The following is a 21,747-nucleotide window of genomic DNA, read 5'->3' as shown; positions in this document are numbered from 1 at the left end:
AATCTCGCTTGCGAGATTTACAAATACATATGTATATCAGTGTTTGTATATTTTGGTATACAAATAATTTTTTATATAATTTGCTATAGTATTTATATAATAAATAATTAAAAAAATTATATCCATATAAAATAATTATGATTAAAAGGCTTATGAAAAACCGGAGGACTTTGTACCATCCATCCTGGTGTGGTTGGATTCTGTTCAAAATTCCAAAAAAAAATAAACCAACGACTGTAAGCCCTGGTCGACAAAAAGAAAGATGAAAAAAAGTGGGTGGCACGACATGGTAGGGTACTTGTGTGATTTGTGAGGTGGATCTCTTTTTTCTACTGAAAGCTGAAACACACTGTAAAGTGTAAACAAGAATTGCAGATTTGCAGAATTAATTAACTAAAAGAGGAATGACGACTTCAAGTTTGGAAGTGAGCTCTTCACCTGCAGCCCCTCTGCAAGTTCCCACCTTTCATCATACCCCTTATTATTGGTACATTCTCTTTCTCTCTCTCTTTCTCTCTGTGTGTGTGCGCGCTTTTTTGGGGGGGGGGTTAGGGGTGGAGGGGGTATGTGTATGTATACATTCTTGAAAGACAGACATAGCTGATGATTACTGTTTGTTTATGAAATTTGATGCATAATTGAGGACACCCTTTTCATTTGAAGACCTAATTAAGTGAATTGGTACTCTCTCTGTTTTTTGCCCTTTTTTGAGGTGGTGGAGGTGGGGGTGAGTAAAAACGCATTCTTGAAATACAGACATAGTTGGTAATTACTGTTGTTTTGGGGGTGGAGGATGTGGTGGTGTATAAAAATGCATTCTTGAGATACAGACATAGGTGGTGATTACTGTTGTTGGGTGGTGAGGTGGGTGGGTGGTGTATAAAAATGCATTCTTGAAAGACAGATATAGCTAGTGGATTATTGTTGTTTGGGGTGGGGGTGTATAAAAATGCATTCGTGAAATACAGACATAGCTGGTGATTACTGTTGTTTGGAGGGGGAAGGGAGGGGAGGGGGGTGTATAAAAATGCATTCTTGAAGTACAGACATAGCTGGTGATTACTATTGTTGGGTGGTGATGGTGGTGTATAAAAATGCATTCTTGAAATATAGACATAGCTGGTGATTACTGTTGTTTGGAGGGGGAAGGGAGGGGGAGGGGGTGTATAAAAATGCATTCTTGAAGTACAGACATAGCTGGTGATTACTATTGTTGGGTGGTGATGGTGGTGTATAAAAATGCATTCTTGAAATATAGACATTGCTGGTGATTACTGTTGTTTGGGGTGGGGGTGGGAGTGTGGAAGTGGGGGTGTATAAAAAGTCATTCTTGAAATACAGACATAGCTGGTGATTACTGTTGTTCGGGGGGAGGGGGAGGTGGTGGTGTATAAAAATGCATTCTTGAAATACAGACATAGCTGGTGATTACTGATTGTTTTATGAAATCTGTGTATAAATGCTGATATCCTTTTCGTTTAAAGATCTAATTTAAGCGAATTCTACAGCTGACCAGTTTTAGAACCTCAACAACAACAATATATCCGGTGAAATCCCACAAGTGGGGGTTTGGGGAGGGTAGAATGTAGGCTGTTTTCGAAGACCCTCGGCTCAAGTGCAGCAAATGAAAGTATTTATGAAAAGAAAACAAAAAATGATAGTAAAGAAAACATAGTTACTAATAAGGAAAGCGGTGCAACACATACAAGAAAGGAACAATAACAACAACAACATAGTGCGTTAATCCAAACATAATAAACTACAGTTGACGATAGACATCAAAAGCAAAAAACTGCAAGAATACTATTAATAATACAATAGACACCACCAAGCCTAAACCTGTCAAAAAGCAAAACAACGCTCCACTACCTACACTTTTGCTACTCCCTCCGTTTAAAAAAGAATGACCTCCTTTCCTTTTTAGTCTGTTTAAAAAAAAATGACCCCTTTCTTTTTTTGGTAACATCTTTCACACGGCATGTTTCAGGCCACATTAAAGGGCATTTTGTACATTTGACATAACTTTAATTTAGAACCACAAGATTGAAAAGTCTTATTTATTTTCTTAAACTCCGTGTCAAGTCAAACCAGATCATTCTTTTTGAAATGAAGGCAGTATTTAGTATGAAAATATACATGAAATTTGGTGCAGGAAAGATGGTATGGGAACCATTGTTATACAAAAAATGTTTGTGGAGTTTGTAGTTGAGTAAAGAAAGAGCTAAAAGTTTCTTGGTAAATGTGAATTAACTAAAGGATTTAGCCTTAGTTTGCTTGAGTATGCTGTTACTTTGATTAGGCTGAACGGATTTAGCTTATGGCTTTTGTTTGGAGAAAGGGAGTGCTTTATTAAGTGAATTTCATGCTTTTTATAAATATCTGGTAATTTGTATCTTAAGTTATCTAATGAGACTTCAAGATATGAATTCGGAACTTGTCAATCTTTTATTTGGAACAGATGAATAAATGAAAAAATGAATTTTTGTTCAAGAATGAAATCTTATTGGAACTGTTCATAGCTGGTTCATCTTTCGGAACCATATCACATCCCAGATCTGATGAAATAGGATGAATTGAGACGGTATTTTGTAAATACGTAATTATCTTGAATATATTAACCGTTTCTTTATTTTTGGATTGCTCGGAAGGGACAAAAGAAAGATCTTGTTGTTTCGTTAACTTGGAGTATCTCTCTGGGCATATTTCCACTGAAATTCTTCTTCCTTCCTAAAGATATATGTTCATAACAAAAAGGGAACTTTTGGAATCCTTGGAATTTCTTTATGTAGAATTATTCAACCTAAGTACTTTCCTTCTCAAATTTGACATGTTTGTTTTTAGTTTCCTTTCACATTAAGCTTACTTACCGAGGATATAGAGGGTCCATATAATTGACCCGTACTAATCTAGTTTTGTGGCATAGTTGATTGATTGAGAAAACTTACTAGCACTAACAATAAGTATTCTTGTGTATTTACTTTCTATTACAGTGAGGAAAACATCTACTTGCTATGCAAAAAGCTATGTGATGATGGGCTGGCAAATCCTGATGGTTCTGATCTGTTTGTTATTTTCATTTCCAATGAGAAGAAGCAGGCAACTACTCTTTGCTCTTCCTTTGGTTACTCGTTACTGTCTCAAGAAGTTCATGCACTTCATCTCAGTGAAAATAATAGTTGTATAATATCTGTTCGCTACTAGTAATGGTAATTTATTGCATTGAACTAGGAAATAGTTTATTGGATAACAAAATGATGTTAATTGCAAGCCTTTGTTTCAAACGGAATGTACTAATTTTGTCTCCTCTTCTCATCTTCTCCTTATTTAGTAGTCACGTAGTATCTTATTCTTCAGTTTTCTCTACTACCTGTTGGTTCATTTGCTCTGTGTATCTTGCCATTTTGCTGCCGTTACTTTCCTCTCAATCCTTCTTTGAGTACACATCTTTTGAGCCGAGGGTCTATTGAAAATAACCTCTCTACCCCACAAAGTTAGGGGTGAGGTTTGCGTACATCCTACCCTTCCTAGACTTCACTTGTGGGATTACACTGGGTATGTTGTTGTTGTTGATAATTCTTTGTTATGCATTAATCAGTTCAGTTTTCTCTTTATCCCCAATACAACCAAGTAAAAGGATGAAGGGAATTTCATGTTCAAATGAATCTGAAAATGGTCCAGGACACTTAAAATGAGTTAAAGTTAAATAGAACGTGAACTTTCTTCGAAACTAAATCTATGCAATACTATGAGTTCGTTTCTAGTGTACTGTGGCCTTCCAACTTGGTCGGTTTAATAAGGAGAGAGACCGAAAGGAGAGAGACCGAATAGATGACAGTTAAGTTGTACCTAGCAGAATGTTTTTGCACAGTAAGTAACTCAATGATATGCTTTCAGATTCCTCTGTGGCATCAGAAGGCTAGCCAGCGCGCGGAGGGAGTTATTCTGTGGGACTATCATGCCATCTGCATACAGGTCAGACCTACCAACATTGTTCTAGTATCAGCTAAAAATGGTTAACCATGTAGTTTATTTAATTTTCCTCTACTATAGCTATTGGGATTTCATGTCCTTAAGAAAATCTGTTTGCATGCTTGCAGAAAAAGAGAAATGAGAACTCTTCGTCACTAGTGTGGGATTTGGATTCAAGCCTTCCGTTTCCATCACCTCTTGGCACTTATGTCGCGGACAGCATTCGTCCATCAATTCAGATATTTTCAGAATTCAAAAGGTAATAACTGTTCTACTCCCAAAAAAGAAAAATGATTTCATTGGTAAAGCTACATATCTCTTGAATTTTTGCTCTTAAAATGATGAAGAACTGTTATTTCATTTTTGTAGGAGCTAGATATTTCGTATTTGCTTAAATTAAGATTTGAACTAGTGATGCAAAAGTAGTTCTATTGCCTTTCTATGTATTGTTTTCCTCCATTCCCTCCTGAAGTCAACCCAACCTTAAAATGTTTCTCACTTTTTCCGTGAAACTTACGCTCTACTTAGTAAATTGATTTTACAAGTCCACCCTATAGGTGGTGGTCTCATTAAAGAAATGCTCTTTCACTGGCCTTTCTCTGAAGAAGAAACTAGAGTATGTTTTTCTTCTGGTGCTAAGCAACGTTGCCGACATTGTGCTTGGAATAATAAGCTTACTGAAACCACATGAAGAACCAACTTTGGTCATTTCAGGTTCTTTCGAGTTGTGCATGCCCCTATATTTCTCCGACACTTTGCGTCAGATAGAAGACATATGAAGGATTCTGCTGGAAACTGGATTGCTGAACCACCATCACATGAAGCTATTGTTGCTGAAGGTAAATACAGTAAATAGAGGTATCCAAAATTATGCTTTTGTCATTTGTTGGTACATTTGGGAGATATCAATAACTTTGTTCCCTCGATAATATTTTCAACCCATAACTATTCAAATGCCAACTCTAATTTGATTGTTCTTTTTTTTTTTCTCGCCAAAGTTCATTAACTACATGATAAACCTCAATAAGGAATGACCTTTTTGCTTGATAGTCAATTAGTTTACTCTATATAATCTTTTGACTTGCACACTCGAAACAAATTTGGAGGTGGATATCGTGCATCAAAAGTTGAAATACGCTGGTTTTATTTCCAACTATCTGATCTCAGCTAACTTTTCTATCTACAATGTCGCGGATGGAAGCTAAGATGTGTATTTGGGAGTGAGTTATGTCAGAACTTGCAAGTGCAAAATTTGATAGCACACTTCAGCTTTCTGAATGTAATTATATTTAATCTCACTTTTTGTAGTATCACTTTTCATAGTTAACTTATGGAATAGAACATATAGGAACCAGTAGAACTGAGCCTCTTGAATATTTTTTTCATCATTAAAATTGAATCGGGGAGAACATTTGCATTACCTAAAGATATCTGATAGGTACCTCGTGTGATTTAGGGTCATCTGGTACAATTAGTGAGAAAATACGGTAACCTCTCGTTTGCTTGAGTTATGATTACTATTTTTATTCTGTCTTTTGCTTGTACAGATGGAACCATACACAACCTGAACGAGTACATTACAGTCTCTCCGGACGATGTAGTGAAGAATGTGGAAGCTGATACCGTCAATGTTGTTTTCTCTGAGAAACTTGGGGTTGTAGTAGGTGAAGATGATTTATTGGGATTTTTCTCTTTGATTTCCTGATGAGAGTTGTAAAATGTATTAGCTTGAAAGTTGAAATCATGGTCTTGGATTTTTACATGTAAAAAGAAAAAGTGTCTTGTGAGTTGTGAGAGTTTTGCAAATGGAGGTTGGTGCGGAAGTATTCTTGTTTTGTCAAGTTTTTTGGGGAGTGACTTTATTTTGTAGAAGTATAGACATTTGTCGTCCGACCCTTCTCCGGACCCCGCACATAGTGGGATGCATGGAGCTGCATTTTTTTTCTTGGTATAGACATTTACTTTTGTTGGTGAAGATGGTTGAAGGAGGGCATACTATTTAGTAGTGTTTCTTCAAAATACTACATTCACATGACTTATTAGCAGTTTCTTTGCTGCATTTCTCCTTTTTTTTCTTTTTTTTTTTTATAACAAGTGGTCGGGTTAGTTTGTGTGCACCTGAACTATTCAATCGGTTATTTGATATCTCCAACTAACACAAGTATTGAGTAATTCTTTTCACTAAGATTTAGAAAAATGATATGAAATCACCTAAAGACTTTTTGTCTCTATTGATTTCTTCTCTGATCTCCAATGTTTTCTTACAACGGTGATAGAGGGCGGGTTGAAGAAAGCCAGTCAAAGAAGGAATGATAAACTTTTAGATTGGCAAGGTGCTGAAAAAGGGTGCACTTAACACTTATCAGAGTGGGAGAGAAAAGAAAAGTCAAGAGTTTTATAAAATACAACACAAATTTACATGACATGAACCATGTCATGCTTTTGGGGTACGATGGTGTTGTCCGAGGGATAAATTCGTGAGGCTTTGAGCTAAAGCAGACAATACATACTATGAGCTTAAATAATGATATGTTTACGCAATACAAGACATATAAAACACCATTGATTACTCTCAACTTCATTTTATGTGATTATTTTATTTTTAATATGTTATAAAAAAAATTATATTTGATAACTCAGTTAACTTTAAACTTCCAGTGTTGGACTAAGTGACATGCTCTTATAGGCATAAAAATATCGTATACATGTTTTAAACCATACGTCCTAATGATATTTTTTGCTATGTGATAAAAGTTGTATATACTTTCTTAATTTATATCCTTATTCAAGTACCATCTTATCAAGATAAACACTAGTACTATTATTTCCACCAGCCATAAGTGGTTGATTTTCTTGAATTATATGGGACAAATTAATACCACCAAACTTTGTGTTTAGGCGACAAGCATCATTCCACCTATCGAAAAAGAAATTTATCTTATTTCTGAAACAAAATATAGATATTGGTATAACAAGTGGTTCGATAGACTTCGAGCGTAATGTATGCTACCATCAAAGAGTTCATTCAACCTTAATTAGAGGTCTTAACCTCTTAGATTCGAGCCTTGAGAATGAAATTGTTATCAATAGAAAACACTTTACTTGAATTGTCCGATATAAATCTAAATTAATCGAGTCCCAAAATAAATATCGAACGCAAGTAGAACCTCTTTATGTAACTATAGGCCAAGATAATGCTCCTATGAATTGTGAGATAAGTGGTAATAATTGATTCAAAGGTCTCTATTGCACCTAAATGTCACTATGACTCAATGAATGCTATATTTTGTTTCTTTTTTCATCATTAAGTTGGGCACTTGAACTAATAATTTCTTTTATGTAATTATGGAAACTTTATTTACTAATTGTATTATATTAGTATCAAAATATGAATTACAAGTTGTTGTTTTTTTGCTAAATAAAAACTATATACTATAGTAATCATCTCATAAAAAACTGATCCAATGTGAATACATTTTACAATGCCAATACTAAAAACTTAAGCTCTTACATATTGTTCTTAATTAACATCATTATAATACCTTAATTATAACAATTATTTTTTTTCTCAAAACTGATTATTTTAATGTATATTTTACCTTTCTATAACTATTTTTCTTACTTATAACAGTAACAACCACCTTCTTGTTTTTTTTTTGGTTCCCACCCGATGTTCGGAGTCTGTGGAGCTTTGACTAAATTCGAATCACGCACTACAGAACTAATTCGGGGGTGACGCTCCAAACAGAATTTTAAATGACGCTCACAACACACTTTTAAAATACTACCCCTTTATAATAGCTATATCCTTTTTTGGTAATATAATAATTAACCATCTCTAAGAATTAATCATCTAGAGATTTTGACATTTTAATACACCATTTAAATGACAAAAAACATTACATGAATATATATTTTTATTATTAAAAAATTTCCTTCTTTATACAAAGTGAGACTAAACTTAGAAATTGACATCTTTTTTTATTTATAACAACTAAATATTATTTAAATGTCATATATCGTTATAGGTGTATAACAACTAGTCGCTATAACAACTAAAAAAATCTCAAAATAATGATATTGTTATAAAGATGTTTGACCGTGAGCTTTCAACCCCCACCCCTTCACACACACACACCTCCGCCCCTAATTCTTTTTCATACTGTTTGCAACAAATTTTAAAATGATGAAAAATAAATTATAATCGCAAATAGAATATGAAGAAATGTAATTTTATTGATAAAATGATCTGGGTACAAATCTGTTTATTTTCTTGATTCTTCTCTCTGGATTTTTTCGTGATTCGAGGGCCGTTAGTGACGTATTTCTCGAATTAGGTAGGATGATTTAAACTTGATCTCCATGAAAGGATTTGCGATCTTCCTGAAGTATTTGATTATCAAGAAGAGTTTAACATATTTTGATCTCTTTATGAATATTCCATATAGAAGAGTTTATCATATTTTGATCTCTTTATGAATATTTCATATATTTGTAAAATTTTTGAGATGACTTTTCAAGAGAATATAATACCTTTATATAAACATGAATTAGGGTTTAAAATATAATATTTTTCAAGAAACTCTAACTAAAATAGGATTGTCTTTTAGAGTCCCTCAATATCTACACATACAAGTTCCAACTCCATTTTTTTGATTTTTTTTTTTGAACTTGTTTGATAGTTTACCTGGCATAAGAGTAAGATACCTGGACCCATTAAGGAACACACATACAATATCAGTTCATTTTCATTGAGAGTCACAAACTCAAAAAAAAAATAAAAAAAAATCAGAATCCATACAAACAAAAGAAACTAAATGAACTCACAAAAAAAAAAAATCTTTCCTATCCAAACTCCACACTCCCTCTTCTCTCTTTGCCCATTCCTTTATTCGATGAAATCTAAACTGACCAATAGGAACCCACGAATGATCATCAAAGATGATAGACAAAACAACAAAAAAAGGTACAAACTTTCATTTTCTTGTTAATGCACACCCTTGTTGCCACGTGTCCTTATGTTTCACCACTAAAAAAAACTCAAAAAACACCTTATATTTTTCACTCAAATTTCCCAAACTTCCATAACAGCCACTTATACACTGAAGAAGCCTTTCACTTCCTTAAGAAAAAAAAAGGAAGAAACTTTGGAATTTCACTCAAAAATCAATTCTTTTTTAGTATGAAGTGTTAAAAATCAAAACTTTCCACAACCCAAGATTTTTTTTAATTTTTTTTAACAAAGAGTTGATTTTTCTTGTTTTTTTGTGTACATTTTGTGTGTAATCAAGAAGCCAAAGAGGTTAAAGTTTGAATCTTTTTCAAGTTTTTGAACTATGGCTTCTTTGGTTTCTTCACCATTTACATTGCCAAACTCAAAAGTAGAACACCTTTCATCAATTTCTCAAAAGCATTACTTTCTTCACTCTTTTCTTCCCAAGAAAACAAACCCCACTTTCTCAAAATCACCCAAAAAGTTTCAATGTAATGCTATTGGAAATGGATTGTTTACACAAACAACTCAAGAAGTTAGGAGGATTGTACCTGAAAACCTTAAAGGTCTTGCTACTGTGAAAATAGTGTATGTGGTGTTGGAAGCTCAGTACCAATCAGCTCTTACTGCTGCTGTTAAGACACTGAACAAGAATGGTGAGTTTGCTTCTTTTGAGGTTGTGGGGTATTTGGTTGAGGAGCTTAGAGATGAAAATGCTTATAAAACTTTCTGTAAAGATCTTGAGGATGCAAATATCTTTATTGGGTCATTGATTTTTGTGGAAGAATTGGCTTTAAAGGTTAAGTCAGCAGTGGAGAAAGAAAGGGATAGGCTTGATGCAGTTCTTGTGTTTCCATCAATGCCTGAGGTGATGAGGCTGAACAAGTTGGGATCTTTTAGTATGTCACAGTTGGGGCAATCAAAAAGTCCATTTTTCCAGCTTTTCAAGAAGAAGAAATCTTCTGCTGGTTTTTCTGATCAAATGTTGAAGCTTGTGAGGACATTGCCTAAGGTATTGAAGTACTTGCCAAGTGATAAGGCTCAAGATGCTAGGTTGTATATACTTAGTTTGCAGTTTTGGCTTGGAGGTTCACCTGATAATTTGGTGAATTTCTTGAAAATGGTGTCTGGTTCTTATGTTCCTGCTCTAAAAGGGGTGAAGATGGAGTATTCGGATCCGGTTTTGTATTTGGATAGTGGAATTTGGCACCCTTTGGCTCCTTGTATGTATGATGATGTGAAGGAGTATTTGAATTGGTATGCAACAAGAAGGGATGCTAATGAGAAACTCAAGAGTTCTAATGCTCCTGTTATTGGGCTTGTTTTGCAAAGGAGTCATATTGTCACTGGTGATGAGAGTCACTATGTGGCTGTGATCATGGAATTAGAGGCAAGAGGGGCTAAAGTTATCCCAATTTTCGCCGGGGGGCTAGACTTTTCCGGGCCAGTTGAGAAATACTTCATTGATCCTATCACAAAGAAGCCTTTTGTGAATTCAGTTGTATCACTTACTGGTTTTGCTCTTGTTGGTGGCCCAGCAAGACAGGACCATCCAAGGGCTATCGAGGCATTGATGAAGCTTGATGTGCCTTACATTGTGGCATTGCCTTTGGTCTTCCAGACAACAGAGGAATGGTTGAACAGCACTTTGGGGTTGCACCCAATTCAGGTGGCTCTACAAGTTGCTCTCCCTGAGCTGGATGGAGGCATGGAGCCTATCGTATTCTCTGGACGGGATCCAAGAACAGGCAAGTGTCCTTTTTTCATGTTGATTACATTTTCTATTGGACATGTAATGCAAATTCTATGTTTAGTTTGATTAGTTTTTGCTCAACATTACTAACTTTTACTCTTTTTTTTCCCCTTTCATTACTTGAAATATGCAGGGAAATCACATGCTCTTCACAAAAGAGTGGAGCAGCTATGCACCAGGGCAATCAAATGGGGAGAGTTAAAGAGAAAATCAAAGGTATTTGTGCTGAAATATTGGTTCTTTTCATATTGGTTTAGATTAAAAGATATGATTTGTTTAGTGGTCTTAAGATAATATTTTGGCTAACTAGAAATATTTCACAAATGTGATTAGATCAATGACATTATCTAACTTATTTATTCCCATGACAATTGATTTGATCTGAGGAAGTGTAATTAACATGGTGAATTACATGCAAATACTGATTAACATGGATCCATTTCTTTGAGTAAGTGGGAATAAATTCTTGACCATTAGTAGATCTTACTTATCTGTTACTAGTACTTAGAAATACTATTTGATGTAGACAAGTTTTAGAGTTCCCTTCTATTATTTCAACTTTGATCACTTTCATTAGGACTTAAGCAAGTCCAATGAACTCTATTTGATGTAGACAAGTTCAAGAGTTCCTTTCTTCTATTATTTAAAGGCATAATACATATATACACTCACTCAAACTTGGTCTCAACTCCCAAGTAAGCTCTCCAACTTTGAGAGTGCATATGTAGACACCTCAACTTGGTCAACTAGCAATTAAACACTCCAATTCGTCCCCACTGTTCTCATGAACACCCGACATTGACGTGACACATAAATTTTGGAAGTGTCTAGATGATCATTTTGTAAGTTAGAGTGTTCAACTGACACAGTGGAGATGAGTGGAGATGAGTTGAGGTGTCTAGATTGTATACTCAAAGTTGGAGTGTTTACTTGTTAGCTGAGGCCAAGTTTGAGTGTCTTTATGTATTATCCTTATTTAAACTTTGATCACTTCCATTACGACTTCAGCAAGTCCAATGAACTCTATTTGATGTAGACAAGTTTAAAGAGTTCCCTTCTTCTATTATTTAAACTTTTGATCACTTTCATTAGGACTTCAGCAAGTGCAATGAACTCTGAAAAACATGTTTTGATGTCTTTATCATGATTGCAAATTGCAAATTAGGATGAAATTCTCGTGTGAAACCAAAACTTTAGGGTCAGAACTGTTACAATTTCCTTTGTTGCTCAGACACTCCAAAAATGTTGTTGCACTCGAGTTGGATCTTCAAAAATGTACTACTTTTGAAGGATACAACATGCATTTGGCTGCATTTTTGAAGAGTCTGAGCAACATAGACAATTTCTGCATACGATGATCATAGACCAAAGGGACAACAATATTGAAACTTTGATTCAGTAATTCTCCTTAAATGTGTATTATGATCTTTGTTAGCAAGAATTGTTTTGTGGATCCATAAATCTGATTATGTTATTTATAACAATTGCCAACATTGTGCAGGCTGAGAAGAAGTTGGCAATCACAGTTTTCAGCTTTCCCCCGGACAAAGGCAATGTTGGAACTGCTGCATATTTGAATGTCTTTGCCTCCATATACTCTGTGCTCAAAGATCTTAAGAAAGACGGCTATAACGTTGAGGGGCTGCCTGAGACTTCTGCTGAACTGATTGAAGAAGTAATTCATGATAAAGAAGCTCAGTTCAGCAGTCCAAATCTTAATGTAGCTTACAAGATGAACGTCCGAGAATACCAAAAGCTAACCCCCTATGCCACTGCTCTTGAAGAGAACTGGGGGAAAGCACCTGGTAATCTGAACTCTGATGGAGAGAACCTCCTGGTATATGGAAAACAGTACGGAAATGTCTTTATTGGTGTTCAGCCTACATTTGGATATGAAGGTGACCCGATGAGACTTCTGTTCTCCAAATCAGCTAGCCCGCACCATGGTTTTGCTGCATACTATTCCTTTGTGGAGAAAATTTTCAAAGCCGATGCAGTTCTCCACTTTGGTACTCATGGTTCTCTGGAGTTCATGCCAGGAAAACAGGTGGGAATGAGCGATGCTTGTTTCCCGGATAGTCTCATTGGAAACATTCCAAATGTCTATTACTATGCAGCAAACAATCCATCTGAAGCAACCATTGCCAAACGAAGGAGTTATGCAAATACCATTAGCTACTTGACTCCCCCAGCTGAGAATGCTGGACTCTACAAGGGACTCAAGCAGCTCAGTGAGCTCATTGCGTCGTACCAATCACTGAAAGACTCAGGCCGTGGCCCTCAGATTGTGAGCTCTATCATTAGTACTGCTAGACAGTGTAATCTTGATAAGGACGTTGATCTTCCAGACGAAGGGAAGGAAATAGATGCCAAAGAACGTGACCTCGTGGTAGGAAAAGTATATTCTAAGATTATGGAGATCGAGTCTCGTCTTCTGCCATGTGGACTTCACATCATCGGTGAACCTCCAACTGCCATGGAGGCAGTTGCTACTCTTGTCAACATTGCTGCATTGGACCGTCCTGAAGATGATATTTCTTCCCTTCCATCTATACTGGCTGCGACAGTTGGAAGAAACATTGAGGAGATCTATCGAGGAAATGACAAGGGAGTCTTGCGAGATGTGGAGCTGCTTCGTCAAATTACTGAGGCATCACGTGGAGCAATATCAGCATTCGTTGAACGTTCAACTAACAGCAAGGGTCAGGTTGTTGACACTTCTGACAAGCTGACCTCAATCCTTGGTTTTGGTATTAATGAACCATGGATCCAGTATTTGTCAAACACCCAATTCTACAGAGCTGATAGGGAAAAACTCAGAGTCCTATTCCAGTTCTTGGGAGAGTGTCTGAAGCTAATTGTCGCTAATAATGAGGTGGGAAGCTTGAAACAGGCTCTTGAAGGGAAATATGTTGAACCAGGTCCTGGAGGGGATCCAATCAGAAACCCAAAAGTTTTGCCTACTGGGAAAAACATCCATGCTTTGGACCCACAAGCTATTCCAACAACAGCAGCACTGCAGAGTGCCAAAATAGTGGTTGAAAGGTTGTTGGAGAGGCAAAAGGCTGACAATGGGGGCAAGTACCCGGAGACTGTTGCTCTGGTGCTTTGGGGAACCGATAACATCAAGACGTATGGAGAGTCGTTGGCACAAGTGATGTGGATGATCGGTGTTAGGCCAATTGCAGACTCACTTGGACGCGTCAACCGGGTGGAACCAGTTAGTCTTGAAGAGCTTGGAAGGCCTAGAGTTGATGTTGTTGTCAACTGCTCCGGGGTGTTCAGGGATCTCTTCATCAATCAGGTATTGGTCTATCCTCCTTTTCTACTGATTCTACACTGGATTGGTACATTCGTGCAATGTCAGGTCATTACTTATTGTTTGTTTTGTTTTGTATATAGATGAATCTCCTTGACCGGGGAATCAAGATGGTTGCTGAGCTTGATGAACCGGAAGACCAAAACTTTGTCAGGAAACATGCACTAGAACAGGCAAGAACACTCGGAATTGATGTTCGTGAAGCAGCTACTAGGGTCTTCTCAAATGCCTCGGGTTCTTACTCTTCCAACATCAACCTTGCTGTTGAGAACTCATCATGGAACGACGAGAAGCAACTTCAAGATATGTACTTGAGCCGAAAGTCATTTGCATTTGACTGTGATGCTCCTGGCGCTGGCATGATGGAGAAGAGGAAAGTTTTTGAGATGGCTCTAAGCACAGCTGATGCCACGTTCCAGAACCTCGACTCATCAGAAATTTCACTCACAGATGTTAGTCACTACTTCGATTCAGACCCAACCAACCTCGTGCAAAACCTCAGGAAGGACGGAAAGAAGCCTAGTGCATACATTGCTGACACCACTACTGCTAATGCTCAGGTGAGTGTTATCACTTAATGGATAACTTGAAAGATGTTAACTCGTTAAGTTGATAGAAGTCGTTTGACTTTATGTCTAATGCCTCTATCTGTGATGATTCAGGTACGTACGTTGTCTGAGACTGTGAGGCTTGATGCAAGGACAAAGTTGTTGAACCCCAAGTGGTATGAAGGCATGCTGTCCACAGGCTACGAGGGTGTTCGTGAGATTGAGAAACGATTGACCAACACAGTGGGGTGGAGTGCAACTTCAGGCCAAGTTGACAATTGGGTGTATGAAGAAGCCAACACAACATTCATCAAAGATGAAGAGATGTTGAACAGGCTTATGAACACAAATCCAAATTCTTTCAGGAAGTTGCTTCAGACATTCTTGGAGGCCAACGGGCGTGGATACTGGGACACTTCTGAAGAGAACATTGAGAAACTCAAGCAATTGTACTCAGAAGTTGAAGACAAGATTGAAGGAATCGATCGATAAAATGTATAGCTAAACAAATGATCTCTGATTATTGCCTGTTTCTGTTTCAGGATAATAAATCCTTTCTGCTTCCTAACAATTTCTGATGTGTATTCCTTTGACAGTCTCCAGTGTAATTTTTGTTCAGTTTTTGGGGATGTCTTTCTACTTCTATGAGAAAAATTCTGTTCCATATATTCAAGTTTGATCTTGAAAGTTGCAATTGTCTTCATATTCTATTTTGTTTTTTGGTTTCCCACCCGATGTGCGATACCCCCTCTGGGACCTAACTTATCCAGAATCACGTTAGGAAAGGTCCCACTTTGAAATGAGGGAGTACTTCAGCAAAACTCATGCCCATATACAAGAAGCATACCAAAAAAAAGGAAAACGTACGAAAAATATACATATGATTTTCTACGAAGGACACTCAACCGTCTATGGAGATATATTTCAATAATGCACTTTGACGATCTTCTTATCAAGTGTGTGTTGAAAGGATATTAAGGATGTGCTCTCTCTAACCACTTAAGCTTTTAGATGAGATGATCACACACACTTCACACTAGCGTGATAACTGCAGATTTGATTTGGGACATTTGTAGTCAACTGTTGGACACATCAAGATGAAAAATGTTCAACCAATCTTGATTTCTCATCTGTATACATGTAAAAAGACTGAAAATATACAAAAGATTCTCTGTAGAAACTTATCATATTCAAAAGGCAAAATGAAAATCAGAAGAAAACTTGCACTGTTTTCTCCTTCAATTATCTTTGCCACAAAATTTGTGAGAGTTAAAAGTTAAAACAGTATTACAACAAAAATCTACAAGAGCACAAAACCTTTTCTTTCACCCCATTCCCCCTACCAATGAATGGTACAAAAGAATAACAGAATTCAACTGCACAGAAACTTTACATGTTTTACATTTCCCTGTGAGACTCTTCAAGTATCTATCATTACACTATACCAACTCCATTAACAGGGGGTCACCTGCTGCCATAACTCTGATCAGCTTTATGAACTCTTGCTCACTTGACACTTTCCACGGGTGAATTGCAGGCACCTCAGCTGAATAGAATGTCGTTAAATTGCCAGGAGGCTTCTTCGTGTAAATCATTGAATTCAACACTGAATCGAAATTCTGTGGAGAATCCATAGCCGTAAAAAACATTGGCACTGCAACCTTATGATGCATGTCTAGATTCCCTACTAGATTAACGAGGTCGACAAAGTCGGATACAAAACGCCGAGGGATGTAGAATATCTCTGAACTGCATATCGTTAAGGTCTCGTCACCCTTCAATGTCTCTTTGTAATTGACTTGCAAATGTACCGGCATAGTTGCTACCACTTTCTTAACAACGTCAGCTTGCTTCACAAACCAGTCCGATTTGTTAGCTACCGGAACAGCGTGCCATGACTTGGATACCTATATGCATAAGAAAGAAATGAGATGGCTATTGCTTGTGTATTTGGGTAGGACAGGTTTGAGAGCTAAATCATTTGCAACTATAAATTAAGAACTCGGAAAAGTTTCCCTTTCCTCCTCTCCCCTGGAAGCAGTTGGATGATCAAGCAACTGTGCTTTAGCCACAAGTAAAAAACTCAAGCTACAGATCCATAAAGTAGATATCCCAACGTCTAAACACATCATAGGATGAAACTCTTCCTCATGATGATAGACTCAGATGTCTTATGTCTAGATACATTATCTCCTCTCCAAGCTGAATAAAGAAATAAAGAGCCTTACATAGATTATTCAACATATATATTGGAGGTCAATGATTGGAGTAGACAGTTAGTAGGTAGCCGAGTGTTACCACACTCTATGTGGGAGACGCAGGGGGTTAACGTCATCTCCTCCTCTGCTATTAGTAGTAGTAGTTAGTAACCGCTTAGTTTCTTATTCTCTATCTGCTACTTCATTTGCTTTGTATCTTGCTATTTTGCTATCATATTTTCCCTGCTTCAGAAATTTCCCTTTTGAGACAAGGGTCTATCGGAAACATCCTCCCTACCCCACAAAGGTAGGGGTAAGGTCTCCATACATCCTACCCTACCCAGACCCCTCTTGTTGGACTACACTGGGCATGTTGTTATATATATTTCCCTCTAAATTCCCTTTAATTAACAGCAAGAAGTACAAGTAACAGAAGAAATCAGAGAACAGTAAGTTCCTTTACTTGAGCCATAAAAAGTAGGAATTGGCTGATTCTGTAACAAGTAACAATTAGTAGAAACCTTCCACTAACAAGAAGTCAATACCAAAAATAAGGACTTCATATTTGTACTTACCTTGTTTGCTATCCAGAGCTTTGACTTGTCTGCTTGAAGTAAGTTCCAGTAATTAAGGATAGTATCGTCCTGGAGAAACAGAAAGCCTTCTGCACTAGTGTATCTATCAAATATCTTTGGCGCATACCTGAAACAGAATTTGCCAACAATGTATTTAATCAATAATTTATCCAGGATAAAAATTAGACAAACACGATTGATCGCAGGCCTTTCAAATGGATGACCTTTCACGGAAATCTAGTCTAGGTGAATTTGCTGTCAAGCCATTCAACAACATGAGAACCACAAATGCCCTTAAAAAGGTGGCATTAGCATGGATCTTTAAATGATATGTAATAAATAACATGTGCAAACATGGATAGAGGGTACTGGAAAATACTCATTTCAGTTGTCAAGAGGTTCTTATTAATAGAAGCAGGAGAACAGAGAAGCATTAAATGGACAAACATGGTCAATGAGGATTTATATAGCTACTCTCAAATTGTTTGACTGAGGAATTGTTGATGTTGTATACAAAAGAAATAATGTGGCCGATGCTCGCAAACACAATTTCTTTTCGCTTTTTTAAGTAACACATCTTTTTTCATGGTTGATGAAGATATGATTCAGTAGATAAATTCTCTAGCAGCTTAGACGTTTAGATGATATAGTCACACACTTTAACCAGTACCATCCAAGGTTCAAGTCTCACTGTCACCCATTAAAAAGCAGCCTGGTGCACTAAGCTCCCATTCACAGCTACCCATTATCAAAAAGAGTTTCCACATGCTTGGCAAATGAACCAAGCATGCACGTGAAGGAGCGTGTTGAAGATATAATCAAGTAAATAAAAGTATGCTCTCTCTAGCAGCTAGGCTTTTAATAATGGTATTTCGCATATGTTACCATTCATGGCCGGAGTATCTTCCATTACTGCTAGCACTGATTTACTGGTTGATATAACAAGAGTCGCAGATTGCAACAAGTGTTCGACCAAAGTTCTATCCGAAACTGAATTAGAATATGAAGCAAAGGAATTAGATGTTTTAAAAAAAATGTCCATCACATTTAATGAGCTTTCAACAATCAAAGAGAGGTGTTATACGTTTTCACTCTTGCATGAAAACTCTCAGTGAGCTCACTGATTTATCTATGATCACCTCTACCAAACTAAAGGAAAGAAATGTCAACCAAACAAAATAGATTTGGAAAAAAGGTTATAATTCCACTGATGATATGCTTTATATGCTAACAAGGCAGACCAAGTTCATACTGATTACACCCTCTATACAGAACAACAACAACAACAGCATATCCAAGTGGTGTCTAAGGGGGGTAAAGTGCGCAGACCTTACCCCTACCTTGGAGGTAGAGAGGTTGTTTCTGATAGACCCTCAGCTCAATGGATATAGGCTCGAACAATGGACCTCTTAGAAGTTAACGAAACTGTGAACCAATCAGTCCAAAGAACCATATACCTCCTTCTATACAGAAACCATAAACTTATTACCAAAAACTAAAACGTGAAGAAAAAAGAGGCCGATGACTAACCTGTATATGTAATCCAAATTTCCTTTTTCAACGGCAAGATCTACATTCTTTTGGTCTGACAATATGATAACTGTCTTAAATATCCTGCCATAAAGCAATCTCCACTCCAAGGCAGTACGTTCAACAGGTCCACTACAAAAGATTATGAGCACAACATTGCCAAAATTCTTCCTCCACTTAATCAAATTGGCGATTTCATAATTCACTGTACCAATCTCTTCTACCCCAAGATGCACAGATGGCAACTTCTGAGGTACGAATTCCTTCTTGTCGCCATGGCCTATACTTGCCCTTGGCCGATCCAACTCTAAAGACATTAGCCGAGGTTGCATGTACCCAACAGCAAGCAGATCTTGAAGCCATGCAGCAGTGAACTTGACATCTTGCACTGTCCAAAAGCCTTCTTCAGCCATTGCATAGCTTAACTCCAAAATCTTTTCAAACAACCTGTGTTTACCTGATCTCCACGCTACCAAAAACTTGGTTAAACGGCCAACATTCACATGTAGATCTTTCTCTTCTGAAAAAGGGTATCCCTCGATTCTATCATACCGATGAATAGTGGGAGGATACACCACAACATACCCACCAATCTCCCATAACAGCCTCTGTGCCCAATATCCTCTTAATACATCAGAAGCCATAGTACTAACAGAAACCGGAAGCATCAAACCCCAAAATGCAGATGAATGAAAAAGCGTATTAAATGAATTAACCGGAACCATCATACCCTGGGGCAATGCCACTTTCGGGGCATGCTCATCAAATCTAATATCAAATGCTTCAAGCCCTGATTTCCTAGTAAAATAAAACACCGAATCCACATCTGGTAAACCATTCGAGATCCCTTGCTGGATAAACTGCTTTCCACCAAAAATCTCAGTATAAAACTCCTCATGTCCAAGCTCACCTACATTTTCCAATGGCAAACCTCTAGGCCAAACAGACCGTTGCCCGAAATGGATATACGGGTTCACCACAGTCCTATTAGGATTATCATGACTATACTGCAAAATCACTTCTTGCCTAGCATCCTCACCAATCAATTCAACATCAAAATGTTTACCAATATCATCATCAATCACATCGCCGCGATCATCCACATCCAAAATCTTTTTAGCACCATGTTGTATAGCAAACAAATAACCAACACTTTTTCTAACATAAGAATCATAAGGCAAGTAATCTACAACCCTGAATCCTAACTTAGCTTGCATTTCCAAAGACAAGTAAAGTATACCTTTCAAGTTCCAATCTTTAGGGGTTTTCGAGTTCCCAATTGCAAGAACCTGCCACCCTTTGATCCTCCCAAGCTTTCGAAGCGAATCCGACGGGTAATCTGAAACAGAAACCACAACCCATTTCTCAGATCGAAAATTTGCATAAGGGGTAAACTTATCTGAGATAGCTGGTATGTTATTCCAGTTGATTCTTGGAAATTCAGGTCTGATAGAGTGAGTTTGAGTTGACTGTAAGCAAAGGAGAGTAGTGGTGTCACCAGCAGCACTACGAAGGTAGAAGAAAATAGCAATGGTGGAGATTAAGAGCAAAATGGTGAGGATTTTGTAAAGATTTTCAGAAACCCATGTGGAAAAATCAAGATTCTTGGCTCCATTGAAACGATTTGGGATTCTTGATAGAGGAATTGATGATCTTTCTCTAGTCGGTTTTGGTCCTTTTGGTGACTTAGGAACACCATCTTCACGATCTTGGACTAGCATTGAAATCCCACTACCTAAAATTTACACACACCAGTAAAAAATGGCTGCTTTATGGTTTTGAGTTCTTGAAATTCAAGTCTTTTAGATTCTTTCTTCAATCTAGCATTTGACTTGAGCTTGAATCTCTTTAAGAAAGAGTGTTTGTGATATTGCTAAAAAAGTGTGTGTTTTTGTGTGTGTGTACCGACAAGGGATGCGAGGGGGTGGGGTGGGTAGTGGGGTACGTGGTCGAGGGGTGGGGTTCCTTTAGCTTGAAGGTTAACTTCAGTTGGGGTAGTTTGGTGGGAGGTACACTTTTTAGACTTTGTTTTTGGGTTAAGTTTTCGATATTTATATTGAAATTCGATTAATTTTGAATTCGATTCATAAAATTAGTGAATATTTTTTTATTGAAAAATTATAGAGTATTATGTATATTGAACATTATAAGAAGTATATAAATTGAAAATTTTAAATATTTCTAAACGAAATTTCTGATTTCGCCACTAAAACTCATTAATGAATAAAGTATTTTATCAAAGATTTTTCTATATTCGAAATTCAAAATAAAAACTTGTGATTAAGAAAAGAACGCTATAATCCCACCACTTCCTTTTGGTGATGTACACTTTCGGACTCTTTACCATTTTTCTATCTTCATTATTTATTTTTATATAGTTTTTGTTGTTACTTTATTATTTATGTTTGATGATCTGGATATTGGGTGGCCAATATAACTCAAGAGTAGACAAATCAACTAACTCTCAAGAGATTTATTTATGAAAAGAAAGAGCAAATCAACTCGTGTTGCATATATAAGTCAAAAGTTTAGGTGTAAGTTATTTGTTGAAGTTATTAATTAAAGAAGTTTTCTTTACAGAAAAATTGAATCAGGTAAAGAAACAAAACTATTTATAAAAAATATAAATTATGACTTAATTTTATATTATTGTTAAAAGTTATTGAAAAGTTCACCTTATTGAAAATTTTAGATTCGATAGTCTAAATATAAAGAAGAAATTACACTTCCTATAAAAAAAAATATAGAAAAATTTACCTAAATACACAATTTATTTTATCATATCCTTTAAATTTTTCTATCATTTGAAAAAATTACAAAAAATTCTACTTTATCCTATTCTCAGATACATCACTTTACTTG

The 21,747-nt window shown here is 36.6% G+C and overlaps 3 protein-coding genes across 3 annotated transcripts; 2 read left to right on the top strand and 1 right to left on the bottom strand.

The window, feature by feature from the left end:
- The first annotated feature begins 201 nt into the window (after positions 1-201).
- Positions 202-5,993, top strand: LOC129871615 (protein N-terminal glutamine amidohydrolase). Its single transcript, XM_055946573.1, has 6 exons — positions 202-487; positions 2,991-3,096; positions 3,895-3,972; positions 4,098-4,228; positions 4,684-4,808; positions 5,517-5,993. The coding sequence occupies exons 1-6, from the start codon at positions 405-407 to the stop codon at positions 5,672-5,674; spliced, it is 681 nt and encodes a 226-aa protein (XP_055802548.1). The 5' UTR covers positions 202-404; the 3' UTR covers positions 5,675-5,993.
- Positions 5,994-9,041: 3,048 nt separating this feature from the next.
- Positions 9,042-15,276, top strand: LOC129871366 (magnesium-chelatase subunit ChlH, chloroplastic). The gene is made up of 5 exons (XM_055946268.1): positions 9,042-10,710; positions 10,849-10,931; positions 12,217-14,019; positions 14,118-14,594; positions 14,697-15,276. The coding sequence occupies exons 1-5, from the start codon at positions 9,306-9,308 to the stop codon at positions 15,072-15,074; spliced, it is 4,146 nt and encodes a 1,381-aa protein (XP_055802243.1). The 5' UTR covers positions 9,042-9,305; the 3' UTR covers positions 15,075-15,276.
- A 535-nt stretch (positions 15,277-15,811) lies between these two features.
- LOC129870278 (probable glycosyltransferase STELLO2) lies at positions 15,812-20,819 on the bottom strand. Its single transcript, XM_055945000.1, has 3 exons — positions 18,886-20,819; positions 17,356-17,482; positions 15,812-16,489 (listed from the first exon to the last, which is right to left on the bottom strand). Exons 1-3 carry the CDS (start codon positions 20,604-20,606, stop codon positions 16,022-16,024), a joined length of 2,316 nt encoding a protein of 771 aa, XP_055800975.1. The 5' UTR covers positions 20,607-20,819; the 3' UTR covers positions 15,812-16,021.
- Between the last annotated feature and the right edge of the window lie 928 nt (positions 20,820-21,747).

Source organism: Solanum dulcamara, chromosome 10, assembly GCF_947179165.1.
Source record: "Solanum dulcamara chromosome 10, daSolDulc1.2, whole genome shotgun sequence".
Taxonomy (NCBI): domain Eukaryota; kingdom Viridiplantae; phylum Streptophyta; class Magnoliopsida; order Solanales; family Solanaceae; genus Solanum; species Solanum dulcamara.
The sequence above is the reverse complement of the archived record's forward strand: the minus strand, read 5'-3'. Positions and strand labels throughout refer to the sequence as shown.

Excerpts from the sequence above, each read along its gene's own strand:
- LOC129871615 (XM_055946573.1), top strand. The coding sequence starts at position 405 with ATGACGACTTCAAGTTTGGAAGTGAGCTCTTCACCTGCAGCCCCTCTG. Across the intron at positions 488-2,990 it reads CATCATACCCCTTATTATTG|TGAGGAAAACATCTACTTGC; the intron begins GTACATTCTCTT and ends TTTCTATTACAG. Across the intron at positions 4,229-4,683 it reads ATATTTTCAGAATTCAAAAG|GTTCTTTCGAGTTGTGCATG; the intron begins GTAATAACTGTT and ends TGGTCATTTCAG.
- LOC129871366 (XM_055946268.1), top strand. The coding sequence starts at position 9,306 with ATGGCTTCTTTGGTTTCTTCACCATTTACATTGCCAAACTCAAAAGTA. Across the intron at positions 10,932-12,216 it reads AGTTAAAGAGAAAATCAAAG|GCTGAGAAGAAGTTGGCAAT; the intron begins GTATTTGTGCTG and ends AACATTGTGCAG. Across the intron at positions 14,595-14,696 it reads CCACTACTGCTAATGCTCAG|GTACGTACGTTGTCTGAGAC; the intron begins GTGAGTGTTATC and ends GTGATGATTCAG.
- LOC129870278 (XM_055945000.1), bottom strand. The coding sequence starts at position 20,606 with ATGCTAGTCCAAGATCGTGAAGATGGTGTTCCTAAGTCACCAAAAGGA. Across the intron at positions 17,483-18,885 it reads AATTTGGATTACATATACAG|GTATGCGCCAAAGATATTTG; the intron begins GTTAGTCATCGG and ends ATTCTGTTTCAG. Across the intron at positions 16,490-17,355 it reads AGCTCTGGATAGCAAACAAG|GTATCCAAGTCATGGCACGC; the intron begins GTAAGTACAAAT and ends TTATGCATATAG.